The following is an 18,428-nucleotide window of genomic DNA, read 5'->3' as shown; positions in this document are numbered from 1 at the left end:
CCTACAGAGCTAGCAGGGTCATTCCTACAGAACTAGCAGGGTCATTCCTACAGAGCTAGCAGGGTCATTCCTACAGAGCTAGCAGGGTCATTCCTACAGAACTAGCAGGGTCATTCCTACAGAGCTAGCAGGGTCATTCATACAGAGCTAGCAGGGTCATTCCTACAGAACTAGCAGGGTCATTCCTACAGAACTAGCAGGGTCATTCCTACAGAGCTAGCAGGGTCATTCCTACAGAGCTAGCAGGGTCATTCCTACCGAGCTAGCAGGGTCATTCCTATAGATCTAGCAGGGTCATTCATACAGAGCTAGCAGGGTCATTCCTACAATGGGGTGCCTTTTCTGCCACCAGGAAATATGACTTATTATTTAGTTTAAAATAGTGTAAAATGTGGATTCAAAAAGGTTTTAAAATTATGGTCAGGTGTCCTTTACCTTAAAAACATTGTTATTGAAAGGGAATTGTATGAATTTGTAACTCTATTTTTCAGTGGATGTAGGCATTCTTGCCATGTCCCTGGGTGTTATTCATACAGTTTAGTAATTTAGCAGACACTCTTTTCCAGAACAACTTACAGTAGTGAGTGCATACATTTTTTGCACTGGTCCCCCGTGTGAATCAAACCCACCACCTTGATATTGCAAGCAGTATGCTCTACCAACTGAGCCAAATGGGACCATCAACTTCTATGAGGAATATCAGCCATAAAATAATACAATATTTAAAATAGTTCTTCATTATTTTATAGTCCTAGTTTTTCATCAAAAACCTTATTATTATTTTTGACTAAATGTTTATTTGTTTTGTTATTTTTGTTGTTGGGGGGAGGGGGGGGGTTAAAGGTACATTATCAATTTCAAATTCTAAGTTTCTAAAACATGTACCTGTGGGCTGCCACTCAAATATAAAACATGTACCTGTAGGCTGCCACTCAAATATAAAACAGGTATCTGGTAGGCTGCCACTCAAATATAAAACATGTACCTGTAGGCTGCCACTCAAAAGTAACAGTAAGAAATAGATACAGAGTTTAAGTTATGAGAAATTCTATATAAACATGAAAAGTAAACAATGAAGAAGTGGGCCTCCACCCCCAACCTCCCATCGCATCCCATCACATCCCATCCCATTCCCCCAACCCCACCCAGCCAACATGTCGTCATCCAACGCCCCACCCCCCATTCCCAAAAACCATGTTTCCCACCCCTTCCCCATAACAACTAGGGTTGCTCGTCAGTCACCCCCCTCACTCTCCCGGGCTTTGGCTCTAGCGTTTCTGGGATAATGGTGTTGGTGAGCCATGACCAGCCTTTCAAGGCTACCGACTTGAGTGCTATGGGTCGGTAGTCAATTTGGGCAGGTTACCTTAGTGTTCTTAGGCACAGGGACTTTGGTCATCTGCTTGAAACATGTTGGTATTACAGACTCAGTCAGGGACAGGTTGAAAATATCAGCGAAGACACTTATTTTATTTGATTTATCCGTTATTTTACCAGGTAAGTTGACTGAGAACACATTCTCATTTGCAGCAACAACCTGGGAAATAGTTACAGGGGAGAGGAGGGGGATGAATCTGCCAATTGTAAACTGAGGATTATTATTTGACTGCGATGGTTTGACGGCCAGATTGTGAATTTAGCCAGGACACCGGGGTTAACACCCCTACTCTTAAGATAAGTACCATGGTCTCCCATACACGTAGAGTAATGAGGGGATGTAAACCAGGTGTGTGGGAAAACAAGACAATGACCGCAGAGAGTCAGGACACCCATTTAACATCCCATCCAAAAGACAGCACCCTACACAGGGCAGTGTCCCCAATCACTGGCCTGGGGTATTGGAATATTTTTAAGACCAGAGGAAAGAGTGCCTCCTACTGGCCCTCCAACACCACTTCCAGCAGCATCTGGTCTCCCATCCAGGGAGCTTCAGGAGCAAGCCAGCAGTGGTATGCAGGGTGGTATGCTGCTGGCTAAACTTTCAAAGCACTTCATGGCTACCGACGTGAGTGCTACTTGCCAGTTGGTCAGCACATGCTCGGAGTACACATCCTGGTATTCCGTCTGGCCCTGCGGACTTGTGAATGTTGACCTATTTAAAGGTCTTACTCACATCGGCTACGGAGAGCGTGATCAAACTGTCGTCCGGAACAGCTGATGATCTCATACATGCTTCAGTGTTACTTGCCTTGAAGTGAGAGTAGATGTACTTTAGCTCGTCTGGTATGCTCGTGTCACTGGGCAGCTTGTGGCTGTGCTTCTCTTTGTAGTCTGTAATAGTTTGCAAGCCCTGCCACATCCGATGAGTGTAGGAGTCGGTGTAGTACGACTCAATCTTAGTCCTGTACTGACGCTTTGCCTATTTGATGGTTCGTTGGAGGATATAGCGGGATTTCTTGTAAGCTTCCGGGTTAGAGTCCCGCTCCTTGAAAGTGGCAGCTCTACCCTTTAGCTCAATGCAAATGTTGCCTGTAATCCATGACTTCTGTGCTTCCATCTTTGTGGCAACAGTTTGGGGAAGGCCCTTTTGTGTTTCAGCATGACAATGCCTCCATGCACAAAGCGACGTTCATACAGAAATAGTTTGATGAGATCCGTGTGGAAGAACTTGACAGGCCTGCACAGAGCCCTGACCTCAACCCCATCGAAATCCTTACGGATTAATTGGAATGCCGACTGCGAGCCAGGCCTAATCGCCCAACATCAGTGCCAGACCTCACTAAGCTCTTACGGCTGAATGGAAGCAAGTCCCCACAGCAATGTTCCAACATCTAGTGGAAAGCCTTCCCAGAAGGCTGGAGGCTGTTATAGGAACAAAACTCAATTTTAATGCCCATGATTTTGGAATGAGATGTTCGACGATGTTTGTACTTTTGGTCATGTAGTGTATGACCATTCTTGTCTATCAAAAAGCTTTTCCTGCATCGAGAGATAAAACATCCAAAGGAGCTATTGTTTCTGATGAAGAGTCTTAGATCTGTAATATTGAACGGATAATTGTTGAACAAACCCACTTTGGGTTGTAAGTCTCGAGACGAGACAACAACCTTTTGGAAAACAGTTTAATTTCTGTGTTTAGAACTGTGAGAACACTGGGTGGCATCCTTACCTTTATTTTCTAAAAGTGAAATCAGTGCCGCATTTACATCTCCCAAATGAACCTTTGTGAACGGCTGTGTTAATCATTAAGAGCCATAGTGGACCTTTGATCCCGGGCTGTATCACAACCGGCGTGATCCGGCAGCGCACAATTTGCCCAGCATCGTCCGGGTTGGCCGGCATTGTAAAATAAGAAGGAAGTTGGGTTGCTCGCCTCCACACCAGTTTCAAGTCCTGTCACACACACATTGAATTTATGGGAATGATTTTCATGTGATTTCGTTTTCTCTTTTAAGAGTTTGATTATTTCCCCTTCCAATTTAGCTTGCGCTGTTTGCAGGTCGTGGAATCATAACTCTGTCACATTGGCTGTCTTCTCAAGACTTTCCACTTTAGTTGAATAGGTATCCACTTTCACAGTGAGCACTACCAACAATTCATTTACAGATTTTAATTATAAATCGAGGGTGGAGGTAATCTCCTCACAAACAATCTCTCGTATAGTCTGGTGTTGAGAGCCGCCGTTTTCCCACAGTGGAATTGTGGACTGACAAATTCTAGCTGCTGAAGCAAAATAGACCTGCTAGTTATTTTTTTGTCACACAATGAATGTCCCACACCTTAAAATGATGGTTAGTATTGACAAGTTTTAGGAAATAAGTCTGTTAATTCAGAGTCATTTGCAAAATATGGCCATGATAAGGCCACATATTGCAATGCTTGCCACTGGAACCGGAACCAAATTTTTCCTTCCTCATTATTATTTCATTTGTTATTATTGTATTTAGCATTTTTCAAGTCTTTTTGTGTTCCCCTTAAAAAATAAATCCCACAATGACATCACATTCAGCAAGTGTCATAATTGTTTTTTGGTGATAATTGTTTTTTCATGATGTTAGTCTGTTTGTATCACTCATACATTTCCACATTGTTAGGCTAAATTACAGATAAAATATCTCAAATAAAATAAAAAGTTAAATACGTTTAATATAGAAGTTAAAATCCTCTTCAAGTTTAACCATTATACTAGCTCAATTTCAATCACCCACAGACCTATGGCTAATTTAGGCTCCCAAATGTCCAACTTGTTAGGTTCCACCCTGTTAGGATTATGCATCTAACAGTGGTGAATAATTATTGGATGTATTTCTTTGGTGCCTGAGCTTGATCAATATTTTTTTCTGAAAGTCAAAGATGTACTTTTTCTGATCAAATGCATTTTTAAATATACTTTTTTCCCCAAATGTTATGAGGTCCAAAAGGCACTGGAAAGTAGGAATGACCCAGCAGTTGTTTTTTCTTGCAAGTGTTTATTCTAAGAACAGCCACACACCAACCATGCAAGCAAGGGCTATTAATCTTGAGCTGACAGCTGTTTTGCATTGTTTTTCTATGGCTGTATTTATCAATCTAGCAAGAATGCAATAGAGCTCGCCAGCTTGTAGTCCTAAAACCTGGGAATTAGTTTCATATTGTCAGAGTGGGCGCAACTGGTCAAAGGAAGTCAGGTGCAGGAGAGCGGAGATGAGTGAACAGGCACACTTTATTCAGGCAGAGGAAAACAGCCGGACGCAACTGCGTCACAACACTCCGGCCCAAGGAGAAGAGCGATATCACACAAATCACCCAAATAGGTACAAAATAACAAAATCACGGGTTACAACAATACCCGGCGCAAAACTAGCCTGTAGTGACACACACGTAACGAACGAACAATACCACACACAGACATGGGGGGGAACAGAGGATAATATACACGTAGAGTAATGAGGGGATGTAAACCAGGTGTGTGGGAAAACAAGACAAAACAAATGGAAAATGACAGGTGGAGCGGCGATGGCTAGAAGACCGGTGACGTCGACCGCCAAACGCCGCCCAAACAGGAAGAGGGACCGTCTTCGGCGGGAGTCGTGACACATATTGTTCATTCAGCCATCCCTATGGGAAAATGTAATGGCAAAAGAATGGGGTTTTGGAATAAACTCAGAAAAATCAAGTCCAAGATTAACACAGGCTTAGGAGATCTTGTATGTTTTGTTTTGTTTGAGATAATAGCAATCAGTTAACATGACCTTTATGAATTATGAAGCCTTTATGTGCTTGAAGTGCTTTTTTTAATAACATCAATTCTTCAAAATTCACAAAAAGTGACATTAGCTGATGAAGATTGTCTCATAGAACAAAACGTAATATATATCCTAAGCCTGCATTTACCACAGACCTTATTTTTGGCTTTTTTATCCAAAAACACTACACAAATGCCATTCATTTTCTCCGAAGGCTTTGTCCAACTAACTATGGCGGAGTTAGTGTCTACACTATTTTTCAACCCATATGATCTCATACATAATAAGAGTATAATAAACCATATTCAAATATGATGATAACATAGTCAACTAACGACGTGAATGAATAAGCCTTTTCATACTTTATAATATGTCGATATATAGTTACAATCAGTTTTAGGAACATCTACCAAAAATATTTCAACTCCTTTATTGCATTACCCAAATATTGACCTTAGGGATAGTCAAAATTTGTGAGATATGTGAACGTCCAAATCAACATTTTGGTCATTCGAACAGCATGTGTCCATCCGAGGGGAGATGTGAAAGGAGATGTGCTGTGAAAAGAGCCCATTATCTTGGTGCTACTGACGTGCTTTGTGTCTTTCTCCAGGGCCTGATTGATGCAGGGGTTTACAGGGGCCTATGATTTCTTAATCCAGCCCCATCTGTTTCAGAAGTAAAAACAAGTTTTTGACTTAAACAGAATATTATTTATTTACTTATTCTTTATCGTACAGCTATGAAAGTTATATATTTAAAACCACCAGCTCAAAAGAGTTCCTGAGTGGTCTAAGGCACTGCATCTCAGTGCTAGAGGTGTCACTACAGCCCTGGTTTGATTCCAGGCTGTATCACAACCGGCCGTGATTGGGAGTCCCATAGGTCGGTGCACAATTGGCCCAGCGTTGTCCATGTTAGGGCTTGGCCGGGGTAGGCTGTCATTGTACATTAGCTTTTGTTCTTAACTGACTTGCCTAGTTAAATAAAGGTTAAAAAAAATAGGAATCCAGTGATGTCTGTGTCCCGATCAAGTCCGCTGAGAGCAGCTTTTCTAAGGACCGGCCCATTGATGTGACATAGCAATGAGTTACATTTTTTGTATTGTAATGATGCAGCCAACCACTGGACAGAGCCAAAGAGGCGTATATTCAGAGAAGCCAAAAATGGGCACTGTAGTCTTCCGAGGGGCTATTAAAAGGCGTCTGGGACGACCCATCAGTCTTGTCATGTCATCTCTCTCTCTTCCCCCCTCCTTTTATCTCTCTACCTCCCTCTCAGCTGATAGAGCTTATTGAGGCCAATAGGCTTAGGAGCATTGCTATGGCAACAGGGAGTCGTAAGAGGCTTTACCAAGCACCTCATCAGGAGCTGTGATCCGCTTTTTCCCTTTGAGACAGTGCCCCCAACCTTCTGGAACAAGAAACAACAGGCCAGGCCTCCCGGGGGGGAGAGAGAAAAGGGTGGGGGTTACTGTATAAGACCGATTAAGAGTGTGTGTGCTCAAATAATCCCCCTCCTGCTTGTGAAGTATCAGAGTCCCGTGCGACCAACAGAAATACGTCTTTCACCAACATCTCTCTCTCTCTACATCTGTTTTTTGGTCCAAGGACTTATCATATATTCACTCCACTGTGAATTCACTTCCTGCTATAGGTCCCGAGACTAACAAGAGTTCAGGTAAGCAGAGTTTATTCATTCAATGCTTTGTTTTAGTTCAAGGGGAAATTTGTAGTAGCACTATGGACTACAATACTGTGTGTCAAGTGAGATTTCTGGTCGTCAGGGTGTTAAAAGTGGGAAATATAGTCACATAAATGTATTTGTTGGATGAATTTCCTGTCTGAGATAGAAGCACTATACATTAGACGAGAACATCTTTAACATTAAATCTAATAACACCTACCTACAATTGCATGACAATTAAAAAACAGGCAAGCCAATTAACTAGAAAATTCCATGTGTTTGAGATAATTAGTACATTATTAGCCGTGTTTATAGCTGGTGCTGACATGCAACCTGTGTCCGGATCATGTTCACATTCTGAGAATGCCCACATTTTCAGACGGGTGTAGACGATTAAAAGAGGCATTGTCAACCGATTTTGATCAGATCTTAGTCCTAAAGATCAGGACTAATGAGGCATGTCAGCAACAGGTAGATAGATATGTTCTATGTGTTCTATTTCTAGGCTTCTCATTTGTATGTTTCACTTTTTTAGTATTTTACTTTTGGTTTTGTACACTAGCTTCAAACAACTGAAAATACAATATTTGTCGTTATGGAAAATATATTTCACAGCAGTTTAGATGGTACAATGATTCTCTACGCAGTGATTACTTGTTTTGTCACAAATTAAAATAAGGTGAACTATTCCAATTTTAGCAACTAGGAAATGGCAGAACAATTTCTGCATATTTTCCTTAAAATATAATTATTAGAGATTAATATTACTGTCCCCACTACAACAACAAAATACTTATACATTTTATTGAAATACTGTAAAATTCCGTTCATTCCTATGGAGGACTGCTCCAACTGGGGAGTGCCAATATGGTCAACCGGTGGCTTCAAAGCCTCTCAATGGCCAATACATAGCATCAGTAATCCAGGGTTAATATATAGATTTGACTTAGTTACAGTTCATATAAGTAAATCAGTGAATTGAAATAAATTCATTAGGCCCTGATCTATGGATTTTACATACATATGGGAATACAGATATGCATCTGTTGGTCACACATACAGTGCCTTGCGAAAGTATTCGGCCCCCTTGAACTTTGCGACCTTTTTCCACATTTCAGGCTTCAAACATAAAGATATAAAACTGTATTTTTTTGTGAAGAATCAACAACAAGTGCGACACAATCATGAAGTGGAACGACATTTATTGGATATTTCAAACTTTTTTAACAAATCAAAAACTGAAAAATCGGGCGTGCAAAATTATTCAGCCCCCTTAAATTAATACTTTGTAGCGCCACCTTTAACTGCGATTACAGCTGTAAGTCACTTGGGGTATGTCTCTATCAGTTTTGCACATCGAGAGACTGAAATTTTTCCCCATTCCTCCTTGCAAAACAGCTCGAGCTCAGTGAGGTTGGATGGAGAGCATTTTTGAACAGCAGTTTTCAGTTCTTTCCACAGATTCTCGATTGGATTCAGGTCTGGACTTTGACTTGGCCATTCTAACACCTGGATATGTTTAGTTTTAAACCATTCCATTGTAGATTTTGCTTTATGTTTTGGATCATTGTCTTGTTGGAAGACAAATCTCCGTCCCAGTCTCAGGGCTTTTGCAGACTCCATCAGGTTTTCTTCCAGAATGGTCCTGTATTTGGCTCCATCCATCTTCCCATCAATTTTAACCATCTTCCCTGTCCCTGCTGAAGAAAAGCAGGCCCAAACCATGATGCTGCCACCACCATGTTTGACAGTGGGGATGGTGTGTTCAGGGTGATGAGCTGTGTTGCTTTTACGCCAAACATAACGTTTTGCATTGTGGCCAAAAAGTTCAATTTTGGTTTCATCTGACCAGAGCACCTTCTTCCACATGTTTGGTGTGTCTCCCAGGTGGCTTGTGGCAAACTTTAAACAACACTTTTTATGGATATCTTTAAGAAATGGCTTTCTTCTTGCCACTCTTCCATAAAGGCCAGATTTGTGCAATATACGACTGATTGTTGTCCTATGGACAGAGTCTCCCACCTCAGCTGTAGATCTCTGCAGTTCATCCAGAGTGATCATGGGCCTCTTGGCTGCATCTCTGATCAGTCTTCTCCTTGTATGAGCTGAAAATTTAGAGGGACGGCCAGGTCTTGGTAGATTTGCAGTGGTCTGATACTCCTTCCATTTCAATATTATCGCTTGCACAGTGCTCCTTGGGATGTTTAAAGCTTGGGAAATATTTTTGTATCCAAATCCGGCTTTAAACTTCTTCACAACAGTATCTCGGACCTGCCTGGTGTGTTCCTTGTTCTTCATGATGCTCTCTGCGCTTTTAACGGACCTCTGAGACTATCACAGTGCAGGTGCATTTATACGGAGACTTGATTGTATTTATCATCATTAGTCATTTAGGTCAACATTGGATCATTCAGAGATCCTCACTGAACTTCTGGAGAGAGTTTGCTGCACTGAAAGTAAAGGGGCTGAATAATTTTGCACGCCCAATTTTTCAGTTTTTGATTTGTTAAAAAAGTTTGAAACATCCAATAAATGTCGTTCCACTTCATGATTGTGTCCCACTTGTTGTTGATTCTTCACAAAAAAATAAAGTTTTATATCTTTATGTTTGAAGCCTGAAATGTGGCAAAAGGTCGCAAAGTTCAAGGGGGCCGAATACTTTCGCAAGGCACCGTACCTTAAAAAGAAAGTAGGTAGCTGCGTGGATCAGAAAACCAGTCATCTGGTGTGACCACCATTTGCCTCATGCAGCGCGACACATCTCCTTCGCAAAGAGTTGATCAGGCTGTTGATTGTGGCCTGTGGGATGTTGTCTCACACTTCAATGGCTGTGCGAAGTTCCTGGATATTGTTGGATAACATGCTGTTGGATAACATGCTGTCGTACATGTCGATCCGGAGCATCCAAAACATGCTCACCGGGTGACATATCTGGTGTGTATGCAGACCATGGAAGAACTGGGGCATTTTCACCTTCCAGGAATTATGTATAGATCCTTGCGACATGGGGTCGGGCATGAATGGCACGACAAATCTCGTCACAGTAGATCTGTGCATTCAAACTGCCATCGATAAAATGCAATTGTATTTGTTGTCTGTCCATAGCTTATGACTGCCCATACCATAACCCCACGGCCACCGCTCTGTTCACAATGTTGACATCAGCAAACCACTCGCCCACACGACGCCACATACGTGGTCTGCGGTTGTGAGACCGGTTGGACGTAACTACCTAATTCTCTATAACAACGCTCGAGGCAGCTTATGGTAGAGAAATTAACATTGAATTCTCTGGCAACAGCTCTGGTGGACATTCCTAGAGTCAGCATGTCAATTGCACACTCCCTCAAAACTTGAGACATCTGTGACATTGTGTTGTGTGACAAAACTGCACATTTTAGAGTGGCCTTTTATTGTCCCCAGCACAAGGTGCACCTGTTAAATGATCATTCTATGTAATCAGCTTCTTTATATGCCATACCTGTCAGGTGAATGGACTATCTTGGCAAAGGAGAAATGCTCTCCATCACGGATGTAAACAAATGTGTGCACAGAATTTTTGTGCGAATGGAAAATGTCTGGGATCTTTTATTTCAGCTCATGAAATATGGGACCAACACTTTACATGTTGCGTTTATATTTTTGTTCAGTGTACATAATTGGATTTATCTCATGCCGTCTCTCTCTGTCCAATACGCCCCTGAAGCATATGTTTATAAACACACTCTTAATCTACATGATTTACAATACAAAACCAACACAAACATACAAAATATACATTGATATCAAAATCTCCCCCCAAAACTAGAAGACAAAATCAAGCCAATACAGTGCACATACTTTTTTTGAAGTGGCACTGAAGGCCAAATTCATTATCTTTCGATTAATTATGCGTATAACAAACAATACCAGGGTAGCCTAATACCAGGGTAGCCTAGTGGTTAGAGTGTTGGTCTAGTAACCGGAAGGTTGCAAGTTCAAACCCCCGACAAGGTTGGGTTTGCAGGGGGTTAACTGCCCCTGAACAGGCTGTTAACCCACTGTTCCTAGGCCGTCATTGAAAATAAGAACTTGTTCTTAACTGACTTGCCTTACTAGGATAAAGGTAAAAATAAATTGTACAAATGTATAACACGGCCTCCTCAGTTTTAATGGACATGGCAACCCTGAAGAGTTTGACATGAATTGGAAGTAAGCAACTTTGGTTGTGATTGATCCATGAAGTAGTGCACTATGTAGGGAACAGGATGCCATTTGGAACACAAACACAAGGATAGTGGATGTGAAGGGATATTATGGGCTTTGGCTTGTACAGACACCTGAATAACAGGAGTGTGTGAGAGAGACAACTATCTCTGTGCTGTTCCCCTTTGGGGATATTTTTTAAATCTGTGATAACAGCCTGTCCGGGGGAGACAGCCTCCAAACTGTTGTAAAAAAAACGGCATTAGCTAACGAGGTACACACAGTACCTGTACCTCCCATGGGTTACATTGATGTGACCACAACCTAGGCTAAACAGACTATCTAGACATTCACCCAATCCATCCAGCGATATCAAGAAATTACTAACAAACCTCATTTATACAAAATATAAGATTATAAAATTGATTAAGATTAAAATGATGCAATGTATTTTAGTACAGTGCCATTTCCATTTAGTTGACCTGGTTCATCAAAGATACAGTATACTGAGAAAAACGTCATTGCACAAAAGCAACCCTTTCAGACAAACAGTCCATACCACAACCTAGCAAACACAGTATACTTTTCTTTTGGTGCGGAGGCAAAGAATTAGAGTGCATTCGGTAAGTATTCAAGCCCCTTGACTTTGTCAAAATGTTGTTACGTTACAGCCTTATTCTAAATTGGAATCAAATGTTTTTTAACCTCATCAATCTACACACAATACTTCATAAATGACAAAGCAAAAACATATTTTTAGACATTTTTGCTAATATATATAAAATAAAATAAAAACAGGAATATCACATTTGCATAAGTATTCAAACTCTTTAGACAGTACTTTGTTTAAGCAGCTTTGGCAGCGATTACAATCTCAAGTCTTCTTGAGTATGACGTTACAAGCTAGGCATACCTGTATTTGGGGAGTTTCTTCCATATTTCTCTGCATATCTTCACAAGCTCTGTCAGGTTGGATGGGGAGCGTCGCTGCACAGCTATTTTCAGGTCTCCAGAGATGTTCGATCGGGTTCAAGTCCGGACTCTGGCTGGGCCACTCAAGAACATTCAGAGACGTGTCCCGAAGCCACTCCTGCGTTGTCTTGGCTGTGTGCTTAGGGTCGTTGTCCTATTGAAAGGTGAACCTTCGCCCCAGTCTGAGGTCCTGAACTCTCCAGAGCAGGTTTTCATCAAGGATCTCTGTACTTTGCTCCGTTCGCCTTTCCCTCAATTCTGACAAAGTCTCCTAGTCCCTACTTACTGAAAAACATCACGTGCCAGGTTTCCTCCAGACATGGCGCTTGGCATTTGCACCTAAGCGTCCAATCTTGGTTTCATCAGACCAGACCATCTTGTTTCTCATGGTCTGAGAGTCCTTTAGGTGCCTTTTGGCAAACTCCATGCAGGCTGTCATGTGCCTTTTAATTCCAAGCTTCTTCCATTTAAGAATTGAATTTACCACAGGTGGACTCCAACCAAGTTGTAGAAACATCTCAAGGATGATCAATGGAAACAGGATGCACCTGAGCACAATTTCAAGTCTTATAGCAAAGAGTCTGAATACTTATTTATATAAGGCATTTCTGTTTCCGCTTTGTCATTATGGGGTATCGTGTGTAGATTGATGACATTTACATAAAAAAATATATATATTTCAGAATAAGGCTTGTAACGTATCAAAATGTGGAAAAAGTCAAGGGGTCTGAATACTTCCCAAATGCACTGTATGCCATGTACTGAATTACACCATGTTCTCTTCTTACGCTCTGGTTCCTCCCATGCAAGCACATGGTAAAAGGGGGACAAGGCAACAGTGGTGATGGCCTCGTGGTTCGGTTGGAGCAGCGAGCCGGACTACCGGAGTCCACGGCGGGACCCATCTGACGTGGTCACAGACACCCTGATGCTGGAGCTCAGCTGGCAGCTGAAGGAGGCAGAGAGGATGCAGCGTGAGAGGGACAACGAGTATCGGCGCCTTCAGACAGGCGTGGACTACACCTGGCTAGTCAACACGCCACGCAACACCTACAATGTGTCGACTGGCGAGAGGCTGGGCCTGGAGGACCTGTGCTCCAAGGTGCATCCGTCCTACTGTGGAACCGTCATACTGAGGTGAAAAACCCTTGTCTTGACCTTATTTGTTTCTTTACTTAACCCCATAATCTACACTGGCCTTCTGGTCAAGTTATCTATCCAACCCTTGACCCCCATTGATTCGATGGTGTTCTCATGATCGATTACCCTCTTACTCCTGTTAGAGTTGCGTCAATTCGAATCTGGTATCAGGATAAATATGATAATGAGTCACCGATTGTATACTATGTATTTTTTATTAGCTAAGCAATAAGTGGTAAATGCAATTTTCGCATATACGGGCTCTCTGTCCCACCTCGCAGGGCAAACAGAGAACTGACTTGTTCTTGACAAAGATATTATAAATATACCCTGACAGAAATAGTTCCTGCTTCTGAGCCGGCCTGTGCATGAAGCCCACTAAGGGCCTTAGATATACTACCAAGTCTATTCTGTCTGGCAACCCTAGATGTGGCCTCCAGCTGTTCAAATATACCAGTGAGTGCATCACGGGAGTAATTCACAAAACGCTGTTGATTATAGTAGATATAATTGATCCATGCAGTCTGTCTTGCATCCACTATGGCTGGACCTATAATAATAGTAAGTGCCAGAGTCCATCATTCCTACCCAATGCCTGAAATTCATGAGGAACCCCAACAGGCACCCCCAACAGATTAGTGTGTATGTCAACTACATCCTCCGTCCATGGAGCACTACGTCTATGTCTCCCATGGGATGGAATGTTTTCAGGCCCCCTGGATACAGAACCCAACAGCTGTTCAGCAGTAACATCAACAATGGTCAGTGGAATTATCTAACTGGTCAGAGCACACGCACCTTGCAAGTCTCCTCTAAGAATGGGTCTCAGTACTCTTTTGGGTCCACATATTCTCCACACATCAGCCAGACCACTAGTTTGGTTTAAGCCTGCAACTGGCCAAGTGGCATTGATGGTCATGTTACTACTGCAATCAGCTTCAGGCAATCTCCCATAGTCTATGCCATTACCTGTACCCGTGATGCAACTGTAATTGCCCCCATACGCCTTAACACCCCAAGGGGCCCGATGAGGAGGCCCTGTAGGAAACACAAGGCTCAAAGAGGAACAGAGGGTTGAATTGGGCTTAACCTGGTAAAAACTTCTCAGAATACACAACCACTCCTCTCCTTCTCCTATAGCAAATGGGTGTGTAGCCAGAACAGGTCTAGCATGACCACATATAATGCAGTCCTTTCTTTTCAGGGTCTTAGCTGTATACCTCATATAAGACAGCCACAAATTGTCCGTACCATCAAAACCAGTCTCAGTGCCTAATTGATCAATAGCTGAATCGTCTGTAACGTTAATTACCTGAATGGGATTTGACACAGTGGTGGTGGGTGGAAGGCTCGGTCCAGGGGTAGTAGAGGAGTGTGTCTGGCTCTGGTTCGTCTGGGACCTCTGTGGTTTTGGCAGCACCTTAATAGAAAACACACCCATCGTGTCTGTCCCGGTCCTTTGTAGTCCGAGGGTGTAAGTGCCTGCATCAGAGAGCTTAATAGTTTTGATGTCCTTTACCAGATCACGTTCGGGGTCACCAATTGTTAAGAGTTGCGTCAATTCGAATCTGGTATCAGGATAAATATGATAATGAGTCACTGATTGTATACTATGTATCTTTTATTTGCTAAGCAATAAGTGGTAAATACAATTTTCGTATATACGGGCTCTCTGTCCCACCTCGCAGGGCAAACAGAGAACTGACTTGTTCTTGACAAAGATATTATAAATATACCCTGACAGAAATAGTTCCTGCCTCCGAGCCGGCCTGTCAGAGTAGAGACTGGGGCGTGGTTTAAACTCACCCAGCCTATCGTTGATTGTTGTCGTACGAGCTGGTACCAGCCTCCGGGCGCTCCAGTTGATAGATGTAACTTGCTGTGAAGAATATCTATGCGCTCATGCTCGATACCGTTATCTCGCACCTGGCTCCTGTTATCTAACAAAAGACTGTTTGTTCTCGCAACACTACGTTCTGAATGTGCCCCCCCCCCCAACTCATTGCACAGTGCCTGTCTTCATGTTATTCTGTATTTTTCCATCACGAGAAAGGCCCATGGCCCTGAAACTGTTAGCAATGTTTCAAGTCAGCTATGTTGCAAAACACATACATACATCCACACAAGCCAACAGCAGATAATATTCTATCACATATATGCTAACGGGCTATAGTGCATAACACAGAATCCTCATACTCCCTGAACGAACCCTCTGACCAAGGTTGTGTAAGGCATGCAATGGAAAACTAAAGTGAGCATTTCTTATTTAAACAACTCTAGGTAGTCCCTTCCTGTTTTAGTCCATTTGATGCCAAATGAACACTACCCTGCTCAGCACAAAGCAGTTCAAATTGGGAAAGGTGAAGCTATCGATTGGTTGTCTCAGGTGTCTTGCACTAATCGTTAGTTGGTGCTAGTTGATCTATTTGTGGAAAGGTGGTACTGACCTAGGTGTTATCCAAGGGCTCAGTCAGGTGATAATTGAATATTAACCACAGGTACTGGAAGGAAGCCCATTGGGGAATGAGAGGTGGTTTCAGGTAAATCAACTCCCACTGGTTTTGTACGTGCAGAGGATCATTATTCCTGGACCATTGTGAAAAACATACGACGTGCAGTATAATGTACAGTAGCTGTTGAGATAGAGTTCACATATTTGATGGTGATTTTCCTTCTGTGGAGAGAAAATGTACCCACGTTAATATTGAAAAGGCAGAGAGAGAGAGAGAGAGAGAGAGAGTGAGTTGGTGGAGGGAACAGAAAACACTGGAGGCCAATCTGCCAAATCAACTGGAGTAAAAGGGCTGGTGGGGGCTGGTCTATTTAAAGGCATCCTAAGAACTTATCAGCCTTGTCTTGAGGGGAGTAAGTGGCTTTAGTTGGCAAGCCTTCCTGTCTCTCCCCCTGCCCTGCTGTTCGCTATCTACCTGCTATACTGGCTGATGGGCAAGGGACTTGAGAGCACTGATGTCACAAAAGCATGGGGAAAAGCAGAGATGCTCTTCCGATATACAGGTCTGCCAAAATAAAGGATGCAAAGTATATGGAATCAGCACATGCTTTCAATACACATGCTTTCAAAACAGGAGTGGTTTTCTGAGCTTATTAAGCGATTAACATCAGATCATGCTTATGGTCATGTATAAAAATGACCAGTTGACCATAATTTTGGCTTCCATGGCTAGAAGAAGAGATCTCAATGACTTTGAAAGATGGGTCGCAAAGTAGCATAAGGGGTTTTAAGGGTGTGTGTGTGCGTGTGTCTCAGTCACCAGATCTCAACCCAATTGAACAAATTATGGGAGATTCTGGAGCGACGCCTGAGAAAGCGTTTTCCACCACCATCAACAAAACACCAAATTATGGAATTTCTCATGGAAGAATGGTGTCGCATCCCTCAATAGAGTTCCAGACACATCTATGCCAAGGCGCATTAAACCTTATCTGGCGGCTCGTGGTGGCCTGACACCTTATTAACACCCTACTAAAACACTCAATGTTGGTGTTTCCTTTATTTTGGCAGTTAACTATATAATAGGCTTTTTTGGATGAAATGTTTTTCTAGTGCATTAGTGATAGCACATGTTGTGGTGGTACAGTGAGAATGGTATAAGCTGGTGAGTGGAATAGCCCGCGCTCATCACCTTCCCACAGGTTTCAAATGTACGCTCCTTTGACCCCTCCATGAGTAAAAGTGGATGCGCACACAGTTTTTCCGCTGAAACCATAACCAGGCAAAGTGAAACAAAGCTATTGATTATAGCGGGTGGAAAAAGGTCTCTTGGTTTGTACCATTTTAAAATCCACAGATGAAACATCATTCAATCCAGATGCATGTGTATTGGGGGTGGTTGGGAACCATGCTCGTGTGATGAGTACCTGAGCCTGAGACCTGAAGACTTGTGTTGGCTTCTTGTATCAATGCCTAGGCTTTAGCTCAGTGGGCTTAAAAAGTATTGTGGTGTGCAAGATACCCGGATTTGAACCCTGGCCAGCAACATGAAGACCTGCGCTGGCTCCCTGAGGTAATTCCTTGGCTGGAGCTCAGGGGGCTAACCTAACAGTCATGTAGCGCAAAGGAAACTTGTGTTCGAAACCCGACCAGTCACACATTGCTGAGGGTTCAGGGTTTCAAAATTCCTGGAACTTTCATTAAATTCCCTGGTTTCCCCGAAATTGGGAGGGAATAAGCAGGAAATCTGTAATTGTCCATCCAGGATTTCAGGAAAACCAGGGAATATATGACTTCTCTCTCTTTCCTTGTTCCCTACCTGACGTCCAGGTTCCGCCAGGTGGTGACTGAGAACGAGCCAGAGATGCAGGAGGTGTTGGCCCTTTTCCGCTCTGTCATCCTCGAGGCCCTGGACCACCTGAGGGAGGAGCAGGAGGCACAGCGGTTCTCGCGCCAGTGGAACAACAAGCGGGCCATGAGCATGTCTCTCATGAACTTCAAGTCACGCATCAAAATCAACCCCTTTGGCAGCACCGTGGGCCTGACCTCGACCAGGGGGGAGGGCGAGCTGAAGACGGTGTCGGAAGACGTGGAGAAGGCACTGGAAGAGAGGGCTGACAGGGCCCAGAGGGTTAGGAGCATGCCTGACTTCAGACACAAAGGGCTTTACACTACCAAGGCCATCTGAGCTGGGGACCCACAAGACAGTGTTGTGGTTCAGCGGGGGACGGAGAGAAGCCAGTGAGATGTAGCCTATAATAATCCCCCCGGAACCTGCCCAGTCTGCTTTGCACAATAATGGGGAGAAATAGGAGACATCTCTCCCATCCTCTCCTTTGGCAGGATGGGGTGATCCCTATTGAATGCTTTTGACTGGGGAGCTATGCTTAGAATACTTCACAATGTGATTGTCAGACACCTTATTTGCTGTACTGTACTGTACTATTGAAATCTTTGTCTTGTAAATGATACATTTTCAGTGCCTTTTCAACTTAATTATTGGTAACTATTTATACTTAAAACTAATTAACCAATGAGACTTACATTAAAAGCAATTAACAAGAAGTTATGTGACATTTTTAGAACTGTAAAAGGGAAGTAGTACTAAAAACAGCTTTATAGCTAAAAAAGAAGAAAATGTATCACTGACTGGTCTATTACACTATGTTCAGTATGAAATTGTATCGATCTTTTAATTATTTAGTTGGAATACAGCGCATCTTGATTCACGTCTGTGTTGTCCGTCTTACTTCATTGCTATTGACTTATTTCTGTGCAAATATTTTGAAAGCCCATCACCTTCTTATGGCATTTTCTCAAGAGAGAAG

At 42.7% G+C, this 18,428-nt stretch overlaps 1 protein-coding gene and 1 long non-coding RNA gene across 2 annotated transcripts in view; one reads left to right on the top strand and one right to left on the bottom strand.

Moving 5' to 3' along the window:
• The window catches only part of LOC127931317 (uncharacterized), a 25,283-nt gene extending 9,928 nt beyond the window's left edge, over positions 1-15,355 (bottom strand). Inside the window, exons 1-2 of the long non-coding RNA XR_008140643.1 lie at positions 14,461-15,355; positions 12,797-12,957 (exon numbers count right to left, since the gene is read on the bottom strand). This is a non-coding gene — a long non-coding RNA (uncharacterized LOC127931317). The remainder of the gene's footprint in view (positions 1-12,796; positions 12,958-14,460) is intronic.
• On the top strand, positions 12,853-18,329 carry LOC118386641 (protein RD3-like). The gene is made up of 2 exons (XM_035774350.2): positions 12,853-13,145; positions 17,431-18,329. The coding sequence occupies exons 1-2, from the start codon at positions 12,853-12,855 to the stop codon at positions 17,786-17,788; spliced, it is 651 nt and encodes a 216-aa protein (XP_035630243.1). The 3' UTR covers positions 17,789-18,329.
• Positions 18,330-18,428: the final 99 nt, after the last annotated feature.

Source organism: Oncorhynchus keta, chromosome 8 (genome assembly GCF_023373465.1).
Source record: "Oncorhynchus keta strain PuntledgeMale-10-30-2019 chromosome 8, Oket_V2, whole genome shotgun sequence".
Classification (NCBI taxonomy): Eukaryota; Metazoa; Chordata; class Actinopteri; order Salmoniformes; family Salmonidae; genus Oncorhynchus; species Oncorhynchus keta.
This window is presented reverse-complemented; position numbering and strand designations above follow the sequence as displayed.

Coding starts and splice junctions, on each gene's coding strand:
- LOC118386641 (XM_035774350.2), top strand. CDS start 12,853: ATGGCCTCGTGGTTCGGTTGGAGCAGCGAGCCGGACTACCGGAGTCCA. Junction 13,146..17,430: donor TGTGGAACCGTCATACTGAG/GTGAAAAACCCT, acceptor CCTGACGTCCAG/GTTCCGCCAGGTGGTGACTG.